The sequence below is a fragment of the Strigops habroptila genome, chromosome 1 (assembly GCF_004027225.2).
Source record: "Strigops habroptila isolate Jane chromosome 1, bStrHab1.2.pri, whole genome shotgun sequence".
Classification (NCBI taxonomy): domain Eukaryota; kingdom Metazoa; phylum Chordata; class Aves; order Psittaciformes; family Psittacidae; genus Strigops; species Strigops habroptila.
Window position 1 is genome coordinate 153,946,233 of NC_044277.2, and position 18,028 is coordinate 153,964,260.

The following is an 18,028-nucleotide window of genomic DNA, read 5'->3' on the forward strand; positions in this document are numbered from 1 at the left end:
CACAGCACAGGCTGTGGGGAGCAGACCCGCAGCATCTGAGCAGAGCTGGATAGCCACATCCATCAGCAATCCCAGATAAAACAAGTGATGAACCAAGTCCAGGACCCATTCAAAGGTCCAGTCAGGAGCAACAGGCAAGAGAGCCAGAGACAGATATTCCTGCAACACAGCTCAGGCAGTGATTAAGCCGAAGTGCGAGCTTAAATGGGGCTCCTGGGCCCTTTGGCCAATGGTACGGGTGTGCATCCCAGGAGAGACTGCTCAGGGCTATTAAGACTATTGGTTCCCTTAGGGCGCTGAAAAACACTTGTGATGTTTGCTTATCCTTTCCCTAAACATCTTCTAACAATTACTGTCACATGTAGGATAATAAAGTAGAAGGTCCTTTCCATTTATGCAATTCAAATATACCAGATGAAGTAAAATATAAAGTCAGCTCTTACTTAACAGCTATTTTTGACATATATCTCCTTGCCAAACTAGTGAATTTGTATCCTGCCTCGGTCTAACTTGGCTGGCCTTCATAAAGAACACAAATATTCTTCTGTAGCTGATAATTCTCACTTTTGCTGTTTGAGTCTGTTGAAGGTCGAGATACTAAAGAATGGCATTCAATTAAAGCAATTTACTTACAGCACTGATTCTAAGTGCAATGTCGATACAGAACAAACCCTTTCTCACACTTTCTTTATTGTCCCTATTGTATTTAATGCAACTAGTGGTTTTAAAGAGCTTCCTGACAAATATTTCTGTTGTGATGGGGCATTTGTTATTATAGACATTCCTCCAGCAGAAGTTGGACTGAGCATTCTCCTGGTGGCCCATTTTCACCTACAGCTGCTTTTCTGCCATAAACTCAACTTTAGGCTAGCTAGCCTGTAGGAAGTTGTGATTAGCGCAGAATTTATGTGTCACTTCTGTGAGGTGAGTTCTTAGAAGCATACTTCAGAATTCCTGTATGTTCTTTGGCTTGTTTTTTTACTTCAAAAACCCATTAGAACTGTTCTTCCTGGCATTATTTCAGCACTCTGGGTCTTTTGGGTGCTGGCACATTGTACTGTAAACCAAGAAGAAAGTTTTAGAAAAGGCCTGAATAGAGTGATTTCAGATACATCAGTTCATTTCCCAAGATCTTTGCTAGTGTTAATGGCTTCTCTACCACTGGGGCAAATACAACGTTCAAAGGTGTCATGGTTTAAGCCACGATTAGACACGCTCTGGTCAGATGTGTTGTTATCTCAATCCTTCGTGCCCCATGTTGGGTGCCAAAAAGAACTGTCGTGGTTTAAGCCCAGCCGGTAACTCAGAACCACACAACCGCTCACTCACTCCTCCTCTTCTTCCTCCCCACTCCCTGACAGATGGGGAGGAGAATGGAAAGAATGCAAATCCCATGGATTGAGATAAGAACAGACCAGTAACTAAGGTATAATACAAAACTACTACTGCTACCACCAATAATAATAATGATAAGGGAAATAACAAGGGGAGAGAATATAAAACTAAAAGAGGAAGGGAAAAAGGAAAAGAAAACAATAAACACAAGTGATGCACAATACAATTGCTCACCACCTGCTGACTGATACCCAGCCCAACATGAGTAGCGATCTGGGCCTTCTGGGTGACTCCCCCCAGTTTCTATACTGGGCATGACATGCTGTGGGATGGAATACCCCTTGGGCTAGTTTGGGTCAGGTGTCCTGTCACTGCTTCCTCCTGGCTTCTTGTGCCCCTCCTTACTGGCAGAGCATGAGACTGAAAAGTCCTTGATCAGGGTAAGCACTACTGAGCAACAGCTAAACCATTAGTGTGTTATCAGCACTGTTCTCAGGCTGAAAGTCAAAAACACAGCACTGCATCAGCTAAGAAGGAGAAAAATGACTGCCACAGCTGAACCCAGGACAAAAGGTTATATGGAGTTATTTTTTGACAGGAGCAGAAATGCTGAAAACAGCAAAATGTGTTTAGGTCTTATTAAGAGTTCATGAAGTTCGCAATCAAACAGCTTGCTAGGTGTCATACACAGGTTTTGAATACTGTGGGTCGTTTATTGCACTGGTTTTAGAAATACCAGTTAGTTATAGGACACAGTTAATCCTATATCCTATATCCTAAACAGCTATGCCTGTTTAAGTGTGATATAATTTTATATATTGAGTTATTGCTTAATTAACCATCATTCTTCATCCTCCATGACATTATTCTTACTCAATAAAGCATTTCTTGGTTTAACTATTTTTGGTTTAACTACAGTTTGATTTAACTATTACTAGACGTTGAAGGATTCCATTTATTTGGGTTCATATATTCATGTGTATCAGTTATGATCCCTGTTTTGTGCTTGGTTAAAATGATACAGTAGATTAGATTGAAATATTATGCATAGAGCTATGACAGTTTTTCTTCATGTTGCATAAGTATCCAAACCCAAACTGAAATTGAGAACATTTGATTTATCAATACTTATTTTCTTCTACTAAATATGTTCTTGACCTTAATGTCTTTTAACAGTTTTGGAAAGAAGGAATTTAAGAGATGCATTTCAAAACAATAAAAATAACTGCTTCAGTCAGATGATGAAGAGTTTCATGTTCACAAAGGTTGTATATCTTTGAGATACAGACTTTTGTAGAATTATCCAAATAGCAAGCATTCAAAAGCATGGTCATTTAAATACTGTCAATATATTAAGAGACTACTTTGTCCCTTTAGAAGTTTAACTCAACACTTAGGTATTGTGCACGGAATTTTGACTGCTATCCACTCTTCTTTATATTTTATATTACGGTGACATAGACAGGGGCGTAATTTTTGTGAGTTTGAGCACTTTTGATGGGATCAGCAAGCATTCGCATTTATAGGCAGGAGGAATGTGTTCCATTGAGCCTCACAGATTCAAATCTTCTTGCAATTAAATTTACACAACTCCTCTACCTACAAATCTTAGAGAACGTCTGATTCTGTCCTTTTATCGCTTATCCAAATGCCAGATTAAAAAAGAATGTGCCCTTCACAACCGTTTATTTAGAAAATACCTTGTGGTCCAGCACAGAATTAGGTGGTGCAGAGATGTGATGAAAATTCTTCCAACACTAACAAAAGATAACATAATTATTATTCTGATTTTTGTCCCAGCAGGAGAGAAATGGAACCACAGGGCATGTTTATTTGTACAACAGGCCACATATTTCCTTGTTTAGGAAATTTAATGAAATCATAATCTGACACTAAGACTATATCAGAGATCTGTTTCAGTTTAGAATGATAACCAGTTAGGTTGCGGTTGTGTGCCGCTGCCCTGGTTTTCCTTTGCTCTGGCTGGTGAACGAGCTACACTGGCAAGTCAGACCCCACAGGTTTCTATTCATTTTATTCACAGTTCTTTGTGAGCAAATGATTAACTTCCTGATTACCTTCCTCAGAGGATACATACTGATGTGCTCTGAGTGTCTACAAACTAAAGTTTTCATCATATTGTAACCAGAAGGAATCAAAATACTCAGGGTGTTGGTGTGTTTGGGGCATCTCTTGATAACTCTGACGCATCCATTAACCTGCCATCTATAACATAGACTGTCTGGCATATTTATGGTACTTTTGGTTTTGATTTTAGTAATCTTATCTAAAGAAAAGGAGTGTGTCCTCCATTCCAGATGTTTTCCTTTATGCTTTTTGCCATACTGTCTTATCCACAAGCCTTTTATCAGCAATGGCAGGAGCCAGTCTGATACTAATATAATCTAATTATCTGGAAGCCCCTGAAGCATATCAGACATGCAAGTTCAAAATCCTGCATTACCTTCCAAAAAGGCTGGTGTTTAATTTCAGAGATATTACAGGAAATACAGTGTCAGCAACTGAAATTGAACGTAGTTTATACACAGAGCTTTGACTAGGTCTAATTAGAAGTAATGTACCTCTATAGAAATTAATAACCTGCCCATTATCGGTTTTTTTACTATGAATGGAAACAAAATTCTGAATGTTTGTTGACCAATGTTGGTGGATTTATATTTGTTTCTAAAATTATTTGGGGCTGATGTGGTTTACCAGAAAAATCTGGTTGAGGAAACATTTTCAGATGTGCATTTACATTCGACTACTAAGCGCAACCAAAAAGCATGTGTCGGTTGTGCATAACTGGAGTAAGTATTTTTTCAGGTTTCATTCATTTGGCATTTAGGTTCCAATGCTGGATAAAATAATTTAAGAGCTGTTTGAGTATTTTGGACTGGAAAATCTTTTTATTTGTACAGGAAGTATTCCTCAGTTATATGCAATGACTGGACAAAAGTTGCAACACTGAATTGAAGTGACCGGGTCATTCGGGTCTTGTTGGAGGGGAAGTTATGGGGTTTTATTTAAATGTGGTTCATAAAAGAGTTGTGATTTGCATTTACAGCGAGCTAAAACGGTGCCAATTATTCACACTCTGAGTAAATATTTTTTCAGGTTTCATTCACTTGGAACTGAGGTTAGAACATTCAGTGAAAATAATCAATGGTGTTTCTTACTAAACCAGGCACATGTGTGTGGGAGGTAGTAAGGAACACACTAGAAGCCTATGTTGGGTGTTGCAGGCAGTTTTTATTGTATATGCAAGAAATGCCAAGCCCTTCGGTAGGAAGGCAGCTGCAACACCAAGAAAAAACAATTGACACTTCGAGTTGGGGCCTGTTAATTTCTCAGCTGTAAATAGGTGCAGTAATTACTTCCAACCATCAGCAAACCATTTGTCCACTCTGCTAAACAGAGCTTCCATGACACTGGTGGTGCGGTGCATCGATGCAGCAATGACTACATCTGGCCATGGATGCACAAGGAGAGCTGAACATGACTTCCTCCCACAAGCTGGGGAGCAGAAGTGGTGAGCAGGCCATGTGGGGACTCATTTCCTACTTGAACAGCCCTCGCTGCTCCCACATCTGTTTCACATCTACCCAAAGGAAGGCAGCAGGCTGTAGGTGGCACGGTGGGATGTTCTGGGTCTGGATTCACCTGGCATTTGATGTTGCAGTGGGTTAATAATTGTAAGGGATTTTCAAACTGGAGTGACTTATGTTAGCGTTGAATTGGGTGGACCCATGGCTTCTTCAAAAGTAGAATAAAATGGATTTGGGAAAACACACTACCTTACTAATTCACATATCCTGTGCGTACATCTGTTGTTTGTATTATGATACCCCCCACTTTTTGTTGTATTGCCTTTCCTTCCTTCATGTTTTCACCATATCAGGATGAAAGTCAGTCAGCATAAAGCATACATAAAAATGTCAAGGAGTTTGGAAACATCAGGCTCAGTGCATCAAAGTTTATTCCAACATACTGGAATGGTCAGTCTAATGACGGTAACTTACAGAAGGAATGGTGACAATTCTCTGAAGAAAATAATTCTTAACATTTTCTTCTCTGATACCAAAAGATTTAAAAAGTTTGATTTTAACAGTGGTAAAATAATACAGAACATTGCTATGAAGTCTCACTAGCTGCTCCACAAGTTTCATTCAGCAGACACCACACTTGACTATGTTCACTTATTAAAGTGAAATATCACAACTTTGGTATTTGTTATTTCAACATCACATCAATGGGACTGCTGTTCATTATTAATAGCTAGCCTTATACATATTTATTGAGGTACTTTAAGTTGGGATCGATAGATAATCAGAGCTTAAGAACTCCTACTACACACTAGATATTTTAGAAGCTTTCCAATCATACTGATCTTTTAGATCATGCTTACTTAAGTCAGCATTTTCAAAAACTCACCTAATTTAGTCATCTGCAGTGAAATTCTGCCTCGTTCGATTTCGATTTCAGCCTTTCTATTTCACTGTACAGGATTATAATTTCACCTCTAGTCTGCATTTAGGCATCTGAGTTTGGGATCTGGTCTTTTAGACATGCCAAACACACATAATTTCCACTCAAGTCAATAGATGCAATATACACTCAGCATTCCTGGCACCTGGATTGAATTTTGGATCTAACTCTGCAGACGTTCCATGGAGATAAAGTTCTGCATCTGCCCAGAATTAACAGGAAGGGCTACATTCAAATGCTGACCTTTGCACATTTTAACCAGCTGCTCAAAGCTCAACAAATGACCATGTAGGGTTGTTCCCCTCTCCAAACTACCCCATACACTATTATTCCACTTTTCTGCAACACCTCTGTCCCTTTGTTTTAAGCATTCTAACTTAGCATCTATGTCCTCAGCTTGTGTAAGCATGCCTCCAAATGTAGTACTGCTGCTACCAAAATCTCTCTGGCATATTCTGCCTTGAATTTCATGCATTCAAATGCCATTGGAGTTCTTGTAGTGACAAAGATCATTGACATGACCAATTGTAATTCCTTATTTTAACTTACACAAGAATTCCTTATTTTTTTTTCTTTATCCTGACATAGACCCTCTGTATTTTAAAAATGCTTATTTTGGTTTACAGATACCGGAATTGCCAAGTCTAGTCCTTTGTTTTGCTGCTGGAATTCATGAAGGTCTTTCAGATGTCTATTACGAGCTCTTATGATGTTAATGTTGGTGAACAGAAATCAGACTGTGCTATCCATACTGCTTCATGCAAGTAGAGCCCAGGAGAGAGAGCATAAACCCCATCTTGGAGTTAGGTTGATTGATTAGCTTGATACCACCTTTGCTATTATAGTGCCTCAAGCAGCAAATGCTAAGTCAGTAAAACTTAGCACATAAATAAAAGCATCTGCTTCATCCGTGACCCTTTGCAGGGTAAATGTTACCTTCTGATCAGCAGAACTGCAGACGGTTGTTCTGAGAAGTTCATGAATAGGGACAAGCCTTATTTATTTATCCAGTTATTTATTTATTTTGTCTCAGAGAAAGGCTTAGAAATATGGTGTCAAATGATACAAAAATTGTCCAAATGAACACTGAGCCACGCGAAGCCCTATCCTCTCCTTAATACTGTACAGTAGCTGTCAGTTACATTTAGAATAATGCTTCTATTCCAGTTTTCATGAAGAAGCTATATTACAGCAAACGTGTTACTTGTAAGAATTGTGCAGATCAGCTTCACTTTAATCTGTTCTTTTAAAAAATACTGATTTTTCAAATAGCTGCTTAAATATATTTGAAATTATTACAACAAAAGCCTGAAGGACAATTGAAAAAAATTAAATGTCTGCTTTCAATGCATTTTTTTTTTCTACACAAACCCACAAGATTAACCCTAACACTCTAAGCATACTTTTTGGCACACATATAAAAATAATCACATAATGCATACCCAGATGCTTATTGGTAAACTATGCTTTTGAACAAGGGCTGTGATTCCAAAAAGCAGATAGATTCAGCTCCAGCAGTAATTGCTGCCTGACATGTCTGCCAGAGGTTACCATCCCTTTCAGCTCTCCAGACTAACTCACAGACTAATTCACCAGCTACCACACTGATACACTTCCTGAGGAGAGAAGACATGCCCCGTGCAGCTCTCCAACCTCTGGCAGGGAAGCAGAGCAGGCAACCGGCACAAGAAGTTAAAACCACTGGGAGCCAAGGCTAGTTCTATCTAGAATTGCAAATCAGAGCCCTAACATAAAGCTCAGACAGCTTGAATAAGCCTGCCACATATTAGTGCAAACCTACACTCTATGACTTGCAGTGGCTTGAAAGGAAAAGCAAACCTTTAAAAAGTAAAGTGCAGCAAAAACATCTATGTAGAAACTGCCGTGAGTTTTTAAGTCGATGAGTTCTGGATTAATAAAACATGCTGACCAAGCCAGATTGTGACCCTCATCGTGCAGGGAAAAAAAGTCTTTTGGAAATTGCACACTCATACTTTCTTAGGGTTGATTTCTTTCTGGCCATTTTTAATTTTCATGGCCTTTTTGGGGCCACTGACCAGTGGGTTGGTGTTCTTGGTTGATGGTTTTGGAGGTCCACTCTGAACACTGCGTCCTGCATTCTGGTTCTTACTGCGGGCTGTTCGCAGCTTTTGTTCTTGCAGTCTCTGTTCCCACCTCTGTGGAAATGTGGAAGACAAAGAGGCTGAGTTAATCATAAATAACATTAACCATAAATAATTATGTCTTAATCAACGCTAGCCTGAACCTCTGATAATAATGCTGGTTTTAACAGGTTTGTGCTCTACCCTGCAGGGTTCTTGATGCCAAGTACGTAACGGCTGCCTGCAGTGAGAACCTGCCCATGTCCTTGGGTGGGAGATTTTCCGTGACGCCAGCTGATGAAAATGACAACTGCACATCTTGTGTGCATGCTGCATGGGTGTGCACATCTCATGTCTTTTCAGAAACCCAGGGATGCTGGCAACATGCTGTCAAAAAGACAGGATCTGCACACCGGAACTCCTTTGCAAAGCCCTTCTTTGCTCTCCTGATGAACGTGCTGCTTGACTTTTCCTCAGGAAAGTTTGTGGAAAGCAGACTATCCTTTCACAACACATATTTAAACACACAGCTACAATGGAAGGTGGTATTTACGTTCCAGTTCTGCTTTTCCCTGGGGTAGAAAGGACTGGGTGTGAAAGATCTTATGTTATGGACAGACAATGGAGATGACCACTGAAGTCACAGGGTTCAGGTTTGCAATGGAATGGTTGTGAATGATGCACCTGCAGCTTTAGTCAGCAGAGTCCCTGCAGCTATTTTGAAAAACAATTAGAACAGTGAGCCCACCAAAGAGAATTGCTGTCAGGTTTCCAAACCCAGAAGTGCAGAGATTGGAAACAGGTTTTTACAGTGAGGTTAAGTGGCTAGGTGGCCTGAAATATGGAGAGATCCACAACACCGCAGCAGAGACTGCAGTCTTTCACCTCCAGGAACAGAAATACTTATTTTAAGGAAAGCGACGTAGATAGTAGAACATAGGAAGGGTCTCACATCTCCCCTCTATGAACTTTAATGAACTTTAATGAACTTTCTCTTCTGGAACTCACAAAGACAGGGGCTTTGCCCAGTGATCAGAGCAAGAGAAATACTCTCCAGCTTTCCTACTTAGTATCTCTGGGAAATTCCCTATCTCTGCACTGACCCTATTGCAACTCAGACTCTTGTCCTGGCTAGAGGAGAGACCAGCCGTGTTGTGGTTATGTTAACAACTGTCTTCTGTGGTCCACAGGCAGCTCAAAGCATTCATTTTAAGTGGTAACTCAAGATAAAAGTTGGATGCGAGTCTTCAGAGATGAATGACGGGTGTTAAAATTAAGCCACTGTGATACCTGGTCCATACTGGCTATCTTTGTGTGGTCAGGGTCAGTATATGCATCTTCATAAAATAAAAACTATCAGCAGGCATTTAGGTGTGTCCCACTCAAACATGTTAAAATGAGGATTTAATTTCTTAAGCTACTAATATCAGAGGGAATGATACACGCTTTGAGAAGCATTTTGTTTGGCAGACATGTCTCTGACAGCCTGGAAATGAATGTCCAAACTACCTCCAAGACACAGCTAGAGATGACAAAGCGGCCTGAGGAGGCCACTAAAACACACTGTGTGCCAGTAACAGGCCATTAAGTTGACAGCTAAGGGACTGCAAAAGTCCAAGTCATATGTCAGTATTCTCCCAAATCCCATGTGGTATCATCTGCAATTGCAATGTTTTTATTTTTTTAAGATTTAAAGCATAGGGGTTTTTTTACATACAGGTTTTACATGAGAAAGTGAGGAGAAAAAGGAAAGACAAGAGCATCAAATACAATTTCCTGCAAGAAGTGGGTCTGTGATCCAGAAGTTTCTACTGACGGATACCTGTACCTTTGTTCCTCCTCTTTATCAATTGCCAATCAGCTTAAAACTAAAATAAATATACATGTTTGTCCTTAATGCTCTGAAACCTTCTCTAAATTCCAGAAATAACTGTCTTCCACCTCTAAAAGCATGAGGAAGAGCCCAGACATTGTCTTGATCCATCCTTTCTTTCCATTATAAAGAGGAGTTTACAAGCAGGGAGTGATAGCAAACGCTATCCTGAAGTTCCCAAAAGCAGGGGCATCTGCTGCTCCTGCCTCCCAGGTCTCTATACCATAGACTTTTCCTTCCAGTGTTCCCTTAAACTGGTGAGGGGATGACCAATACTTTCAGTGGGTCTTTAGCAGAAGTAGATGGTGAGAAATCTGTCTCTCCAGCCTGCAATCTTTAATGCAGCAAAGCCCATTTATCCACTGCAGTGGTTTAACTTCCTCTTTTATCTGATGTGGACTATGTACTCACCTGCATCTCACCTATCTGACAGTTACCTGCCTTAGTAGTGATATGAAAGAAATTCCTAGGGTCACCATTGTAATAAGCCAGAGTTCACACAAAGATCATCCAATCCTCCTACTTAGGGACAGTTCACAGATAAAATACAAAGAAAACTTTAGAGACCCTAAAATGCAAGACTAAATTGTTCAGATTTTCACTTACACTTACATGTAATTATGAGGCATGAAAGTGTTGAAGTGAAAATAACAATACCCATGGGTGTTAGAGATATCTGAAAGTCAAGGAGGTTATTCAGTGCTGAAGTAGAACAAAGGCATTTAACTTTTTATCCAGAACATGAACATTCTTTCCTTTGGTTGTATTTACCTTAAACCTTTTGTTCAGTTGATCCTTCCATTTTTCAACTAGGCAGCCATCAAGAAGCATCAACCTGAAGATTAAGAAATAAACACAAGTTACAGGTATTTCTGATTCTGATTCCTGAGATGTCATTCCAGATGATTTAACACAGACTGAGGCTGAAATGCACCAGCAGGTACTGGTACTGGTGGTTTCTGTGTATGGGATGACAGGCAGAAAAATACTTTTATCTGCCCCTAAATACTCTCCAATGGATTCCTATATGCTGATACTGACACTGCTGAACTTCTCTAAACTTCATAAAAACAGAAAAGAGTTTTTAAAAGAAATCAGATTTTACAGCCAGCACTGCAGCACATGGCCAGAATTCGGAAAACATTTAGAGCCCTTTGCCCTCCCCTGCAGCTATTCTGCAGGGAAAGTTGTCCTGTCTTGGTCATTGTTAACAAAAAGTGGTGGGTTAGGTAACATCCATGAAACTAAATGTATATGTACATATATTTTTTACTGATGCCCACTATATCTTTGTGTATGTGTTTGTGTGCAGAAAAGTAGTTAAAACTAATGTATTTTACTTCTGAATGAAGAAAAATGCTGTTTCACATGCACCAGTTACTACAGCTCAGCTGACGAATGGTGAAACATTATCTGATCACTTACAATCATCTCAATTTCTACCTATAAATACATGAGGAGTTAAAAATAGAAATATATACAGGAATATATACAGTATTATATATTTCCTACATGTAACTACTTAATTAGTGCTTTGAAGTGAATTTTGGAGAAGTATGGGCAGTAGTACTTGCCTACCAAAGATCTGGCTAGCTCCTGTATGAATATACTGAGTCTAAGTGTCATGAAATGAAGAAAACAAAAATGTAACTATTAAACATATATGCATTAAACAGCTTCTAAAAGAGTTTATTCTAAAGCAGCCTGATGTCACACCTTCTAAGTCCCAACCTAGAAACAACCGTTTTATTGCACTGGGATGCTGAAGAGATTAGAGAATTAACATATAGGATTAAAGCTAAGGCTACATCGTGATGAATGCAAACACAGCACAGTCTACATCTGATGCAGCTTCTGTTCAGGTCAAATTGTTGGGTGAGACCCTAACCTTACTGACAGGCAATGGGTTTTTTGCCATTGACTTCAGCGGAGATACAGCTTCCACTCGTTTTGCTTCTGGCATTTCAAAAAGCTGCTGTAACTCAAAACCTCCTGTTTGCATGCCACCGAGTTCAACAGGAAACACATATAAAAGTTTCTGTTTCTTTTTCAAATCCCTTTTAGTACACTATATGAAATTAAAAACCTCAGTGACCTTTAAAAAAACATCACAAAATGCTTCGTGAATGCTGTGTTTTTCCATCGTAATGGAGAAGCAGATTGCCATCTTTCACTTTTGATATCTCCCCTTCCTGACAGCCTTCTGAGGGCCTTCTCCAACAAACCTCTGCAGCTCAGTGTTCTTCAATCACAATCTTGGTCCTTCTGTGTGACTCAGAGCATAGAATCCCAGACTGGTTTGGGTTGAAGGGATCTTAAAGCTCATCCAGTTCCAACCCCCTGCCACGGGCAGGGACACCTTCCACTAGAGCAGGTTGCTCCAAGCCCCTGTGTCCAGCCTGGCCTTGAACACTGCCAGGGATGGGGCAGCCACAAGAAAGCATATATCCCCAAAACGGCTAACACAAGTAGAGGGCTCTGAATTAATCTTTGTGAACACTTCCAGACCTGGAGAGGCAAAGTGCTGTGTGACATTACAATACTGTGCTTGTTAGCTCACAAAAAGAAGTTAAGGTAATAAAGTATCAGATGGCAACTTTTAGAAACACCTGTGAAATGCTTTTAAAATATCAAGATAAAACTCATTGAAAATATGGATATGGCCCATCAAGTTCAGCACATAGATGTTCTATAGTCCTTACAAGTGCACATGATCAATTTACAGCCACATGTAAGCAAAACCAGCCTGCATACCTTACAAACAGCCTCTGATGCACAGCACACAGGCACATGGACCTACCATGCCACAACCTGTCCTGCTGACATCTGTTGCTACAGCTACACTTGGGGTGCTAATGGGGATGGGATGACCCCTTCTGCCTCAAAGACCCGGAGAGAAAAGGGAGCTGTGATTCATCTCTCCCTCCCCTCCAGACCAGCACGCTGGATTTCCTCCCACACCTGGGGCCAGGCTGACCGCCAGATGAAAGGTCTGCTAAAGTTTTGTTTTGTCTTTTAATCATACAGCAGCACTGGCAAGCTGCTCTGAGAATATTTACTTTTCATCTGCCATCCGGGAGCTGGAACTCCAATGGCTGCAGTTTTGGCTGGTCCTGGTACAGCTATGGGATGAGAAACATCCCACTGATGGCACTGGTCCACATTATGGATAGGCTGGTGGAGAAGGCCTGGCTCTCCAGCAGCTCTGTGGACAGGAGATGTGTATCGTCTCCTGTCCCCTTCTCTGTGGTCAGTGAGGCAAAACTACACCTTCCACATGGTTCAGCCAACATGGAGCACCATCTCCAACCAGCATCAAGCTTGTAGCACATGAAGCAGCTCATACCTATGGAAAGTGGTCCTGGAAAAATGCTCCCAAACAGCTGGAGATGCCTGAAGTGCTGCACAATGCATTAAGCAATATGCCGTCAGCACCTAATGCCACCAGGGTTTGTACTCTATGAGTAAGCCAGGTTTTATAAACACCGTGGAAAAAGTTAATTGCAAAAGTAATTGAAACATGTAGGTGTATGTGTGGGTCATGTTAAGAAAAACTATCAGCAAAACAGGCTCCTGGTGAGGAAGGGAGCTTTTCCGGTCCCACTTCCCATCCATCACTACACTTCCCTGCACCACATCACCAGGGCTCACCTTGAGCGCCATTCATAGCACATGATGAGAACATCCTGCTTCGGCTGAAGAGGTGGACACTGGCAGGAAGAATTTGTAAGAAGAGGCACTTGGGACAGAGGAATCGGTGTTGAAGACTTCAGTATGTCTTTGACTTCAACCACAGTGGTTATTTCATTGCAGTTCCCTCTTTCTACACTTTTTACTTTGGCGTGAATGACTGCAATTAGAAAAAGAGAAGCGTGAGAACAACGAACGGTCTTAGGAAATTAAACACATCTCAGAATTAAACAAAACTGATTCAATTGGAAGCTGTTGTTTTGGCTGTGAACCTACAACTACTTCATGTGTGGGCACGTACAGTGGCTTAGAATAACAGAGGCCTGATCCCAATTTGGTTTTCAGTAGGACTGTTGACAACCGTGAAGCTAAACATGTGCTTAAATCTCTGCCAGATCAGGCCAAGTGACCTCTCCTGGAATCACACACACAAACAGCTCCTTTAACTCAGACTTGAGCAACCCTCGCATAAATAAGACCCACTCTATAGCCACATCTGGCTATTTCCAATTAAGTAATGGATAATTTACCCCAAAAATAGTGTGAATTAAGTCTTTTCAATAGTAAAATCATTTTTCCTGTAGGTTATATCCAGGAACTGAAGTCTTTTCTTAGATATAAGAAAGAAAGGAAGGCTGAAACAAGTAGTCAAAAACTAAGAAGTTTAGGAATATTGTAATCTGCTCAGTCTATACTTTTTTCATCTTTTGCCTTTGGATTATTCATCAATAGTAAGATCTTCATATAAAGCAAACTCTGAAACAGGTTCCTTTGACTCTGAATGCACAAACATTCATATTTTTGCCTTTTATTGAGGAAAACTGCATATCTGTGTGGATGCAAGCAGGCGAAACTCTGTAGATTGCTCTGAGGATGATCCCTGGCTTACTTTCTACCTCTGAACCCTGGTGGTATCTACCACTGCAGCATTTCACCCCCTCTCTCTTCTTACAAGTACCAAATCAGAGAAATGAAGCATAATTTTTACATGAAGAACTCTAGGTCCTAGAAAATGTCAAAATATGAAGGGTCCTATGAAGGGTCCTATGATCACAGAGCAATTCAGTGAAAGAAGCACGAGCAGCGTATGTACCACAGAGTGATGGTGCCCCCAGCAGCCACCAGGTCAAAAGCTTTCACATGGATCTCCTAACGTTTGGAATAAACTTCACGCGTAGAAAACAGGAGGCCAGCAATTTTAATGCAGCCTGAGGTTTTTGTGCTAACTTTATCAGGACATGTGTAACAGCCACAAAACACATGAGGGATTTCAGTTTTGGAGACTCACAACCCATTTGCAAGTCTGATTGAAACCAAGTTCTGACCAGCTGGAAACACTGTTTGGCTGTACATATTATTTTAAAGGATTTCAGGAAAAAAACCCCTTATTTTATTTATCATTTGCTCTGCCTTGTCTCTCAATTCATTTTCCACATGAGCATGTCTATTTGTTTCAGGAGGCTGAATAAAAACCTAACTCCCAAAAGCAAAATCTTGATTTCACAAATCCAATGGAATTAGATTTTGGACCTCAACCTACAGTTTTTATTCAAGGAACACTAACACCTGTATTTCATTTCAGAATACTCATTTTGTATCACTGCTTTCTCTCATCTTTCAGACCAGTGTGGAAGTTCATTGTCCTGCCTGAACATACCACTATCTTGTACTGAGATAGATTAAGGAACAAGAAGAATATATGATATAAAAGCACCAAAATGCCATAACAAAAAAGCATACAATGACCTCAATTAGATGTTCAGTCTGATTTTTTCCCACCAAAATGGGGCTTGGATGTTGAGGTTTTTTTCCTATGCTAACGAAGTAACTACAAACTTACTTTCATTTGCTCTCAGACAAAGAGGAATGGAATGGATATAATCACTCTGTTGCAGAAGAAATTAATAAATCCCTTGAAGAAACGGCCGTCATCTGAGAAAAAGCCCATAAGTGCAAAAGACCATGATACTGCATGTTAATTCATAGCTAATAGGGGTTTCCTATTGACATTACAGACATTTAATCTGGTATCTACCTAATCTTAATCTGAGTTCTTCCTGACTCCCAGCATCAGAAAAACAGGGGCAGGCGGAGGAAGGGAGAACAGGGCTGAATATTTACTTGTATTGCCAGTATGTCATGTAACATATGATAAAACTATCAGCCAACTCCTTGCTGGATGGTACAAATTGTCCCTGAATTCAACCAATGTCTGACAATTCCGCACCAGATGAAACTCTGGCTAGTAATTAAATTAATATACAGATTTCTAAGTAGTAAGTCTTTACCTTGCCTCCGCTTCGTTCACATGTACAAGTTTTATTCAGATGATAAACCTCTGTCTATTCCACCTCCTGGATGAAAACAGGAGCTAGCTGAGGGTCCTGCTCCCATTAGATGTAATTGCACTTTTAAAGTGACCTTTGCAGCAGCAAGCACCCTTTCTGCAGAGCGACCTGTTGATGCCAGTGCACATTACCAACAGCTGCTTTTACCTGAAACACACCATCACCTGCACAACGACTGCCACTGCCTGCATGGGTGTGCACAGTGATGGGGTTTGGGAGAGGAAGGCTTAGGTGGCCTCAGGCAAAAACCCACTTGGAAAGGCTGCGGTGGGACAGCGACGGGGCCTGGACACACAGGGAGCTGCCTAACTTGCGAGGGGCACAGGGAGAGGTGGGATGGGCAAAGAGAAACATTCCCCCCCCATGCACTTACTGTAGCTGTAGTTCTTGGCCAGGTAAGTCGACAGTGTTGGCTTTGTCTTTTTGCACCTGCATCGCTCTTCAAAGGAAGAGAAAAGGAAACGGTTGGGGGGTGCCAGAGGGGGCCTGGCTCCGGGGAGGGGAGCTGGGGGGTGCCTGAGGCTCACCCTGGCCGCGGCTCCTGCAGTCGGGCTCCGGGGATCTCTCGGGAACCAGCACGCCCTGCGTGAAGTCTGTCCACTTCACATCTGCGAACAGAGGAAAGAAAGCTGTCGGGGAGAGTCCCCCGGGGCAGGGCTCCAGGGGTCCCGCAGCCCCCCGGGGGAGAGCAAGGGGGTTAGAGGGGATCCCCGGGGCTCACCCTCTGGCAGGTCGGTAACGATGGCTTCGGGGGAGATGCAGACGCCGCGGTCGTAGACGGGGAGGTCATCGCAGGAGAGGCTCTCGGGCCAACTGTGGTTGTAGCGGCGCATGATGGGCTCGCAGCCGTCGCGGGCGCGCTGGCAGACGGAGCGGCACGGCTTGATGGGGTCGTAGAGGAACTCCAGGGTGCAGATAGGGGCGTACATGGCGCAGAGGAAGAAGGCGAGGACCGGGCTGCAGCCGGTGGCCACGAGCTCCTCGTACTGCTCGATGGCGAGGACGGCGTTTTCCTGGGTGCTGTGGTGGAGGTGGTTGGGCATGCGGGTGATGTTCCAAGGCATGGGCCGGCACATGGGGATGCGCACCGCCTCGCACGGCGCGCCCTGCGCCCGCGGGCTCACCCGCAGCCACAGGGACACCGCCACCAAGGCGCGCAGCATCCTCCTCTTCCTCCTCCTCCTCCTCTTCTTCCTCCTCCTCCTTCTGCTCCGCCGCCGCCCCGGCTGCAGGCAAGTGTCGGGAGCCGCCGCGCCGACAGCCATGGACATCGCGGGACCGCATTTATACCGGTGGCCCGAGTGACGTGGGGCCGATCGCGCTCCCTTGGCAGCACCGCTCCTCCGGGGGTGTGTGTGTGTGTGTTTTGCTGTGCAGGCACGGTGACATCACCTCCACCCCGTTTAATCCCCCGGCGACATCACTGCGTCTCTCGTCCGCGGCTCCGGCTCCGTTTCAGTTTTCATCTGTGTCATAAATTCCTTCAGGTGGAAGAGGGGGGAAAAGGCGGGGGACTTCGGGACGGGACACACCAAACCCAAACCACACGCGTCTGCCGCGGACAGAGGGGAGGAGGCAGCGGGAGGGGGGGGGGGGGGACGGGGACGCGGGAGCAGGAGCTCCCCCACTGTGCGGGGCTGAGCTTTATGGACACGGAGCAGAAACTTTTTGCGGGTTTGGGGGAGCTCCGGGGGGTGCAGAGTGACCGGACGAGGAAATGCGGGCGGGCGGACAGACAGATGGGCAAGTTGCTCTTTGCTCGGGACCCCCCCCCCCAATGCGTTCCCCGACCTCTGTCCCCACACAGTCGCATCTGCAAATGGACGGGAGAAGGGAAAAGGGAATTCAGGTTTTTCCCAACCTGAGTTGTTGTTGTTGTTGTTATTATTATTTCCTTGGTGCTCCGCGGCCATACAGCCCTGATGCAGTGGTTGGAGCAGCTCTGCTCTGGAGCCAGGCTGAGAGAGCTGGGCTGGGGCAGCCTGGAGAAGAGAAGGCTCCTTAAGGGGAGACCTTAGAGCAGCTCCAGTGCCTAAAGGGGCTCCAGGAAACCTGGAGAGGGGCTTTGGACAAGGGCCTGTAGGGACAGGCCAAGGGGAATGGCTTTAACCTACCAGAGGGGAGATTGAGATTAGATATTAGGAAGAAATTCCTAATCGTGAGACCTCCGGCCCCTTCCTCCACTGTGGGTA

General features: G+C 42.9%; 1 protein-coding gene across 1 annotated transcript; it reads right to left on the minus strand.

Annotated features, from left to right (window-relative positions):
- Positions 1 to 5,300: 5,300 nt before the first annotated feature.
- Positions 5,301 to 17,101, minus strand: SFRP4 (secreted frizzled related protein 4). The gene is made up of 6 exons (XM_030487298.1): positions 16,558 to 17,101; positions 16,364 to 16,444; positions 16,210 to 16,275; positions 13,450 to 13,648; positions 10,570 to 10,633; positions 5,301 to 8,000 (listed from the first exon to the last, which is right to left on the minus strand). Exons 1-6 carry the CDS (start codon positions 17,099 to 17,101, stop codon positions 7,812 to 7,814), a joined length of 1,143 nt encoding a protein of 380 aa, XP_030343158.1. The 3' UTR covers positions 5,301 to 7,811.
- Between the last annotated feature and the right edge of the window lie 927 nt (positions 17,102 to 18,028).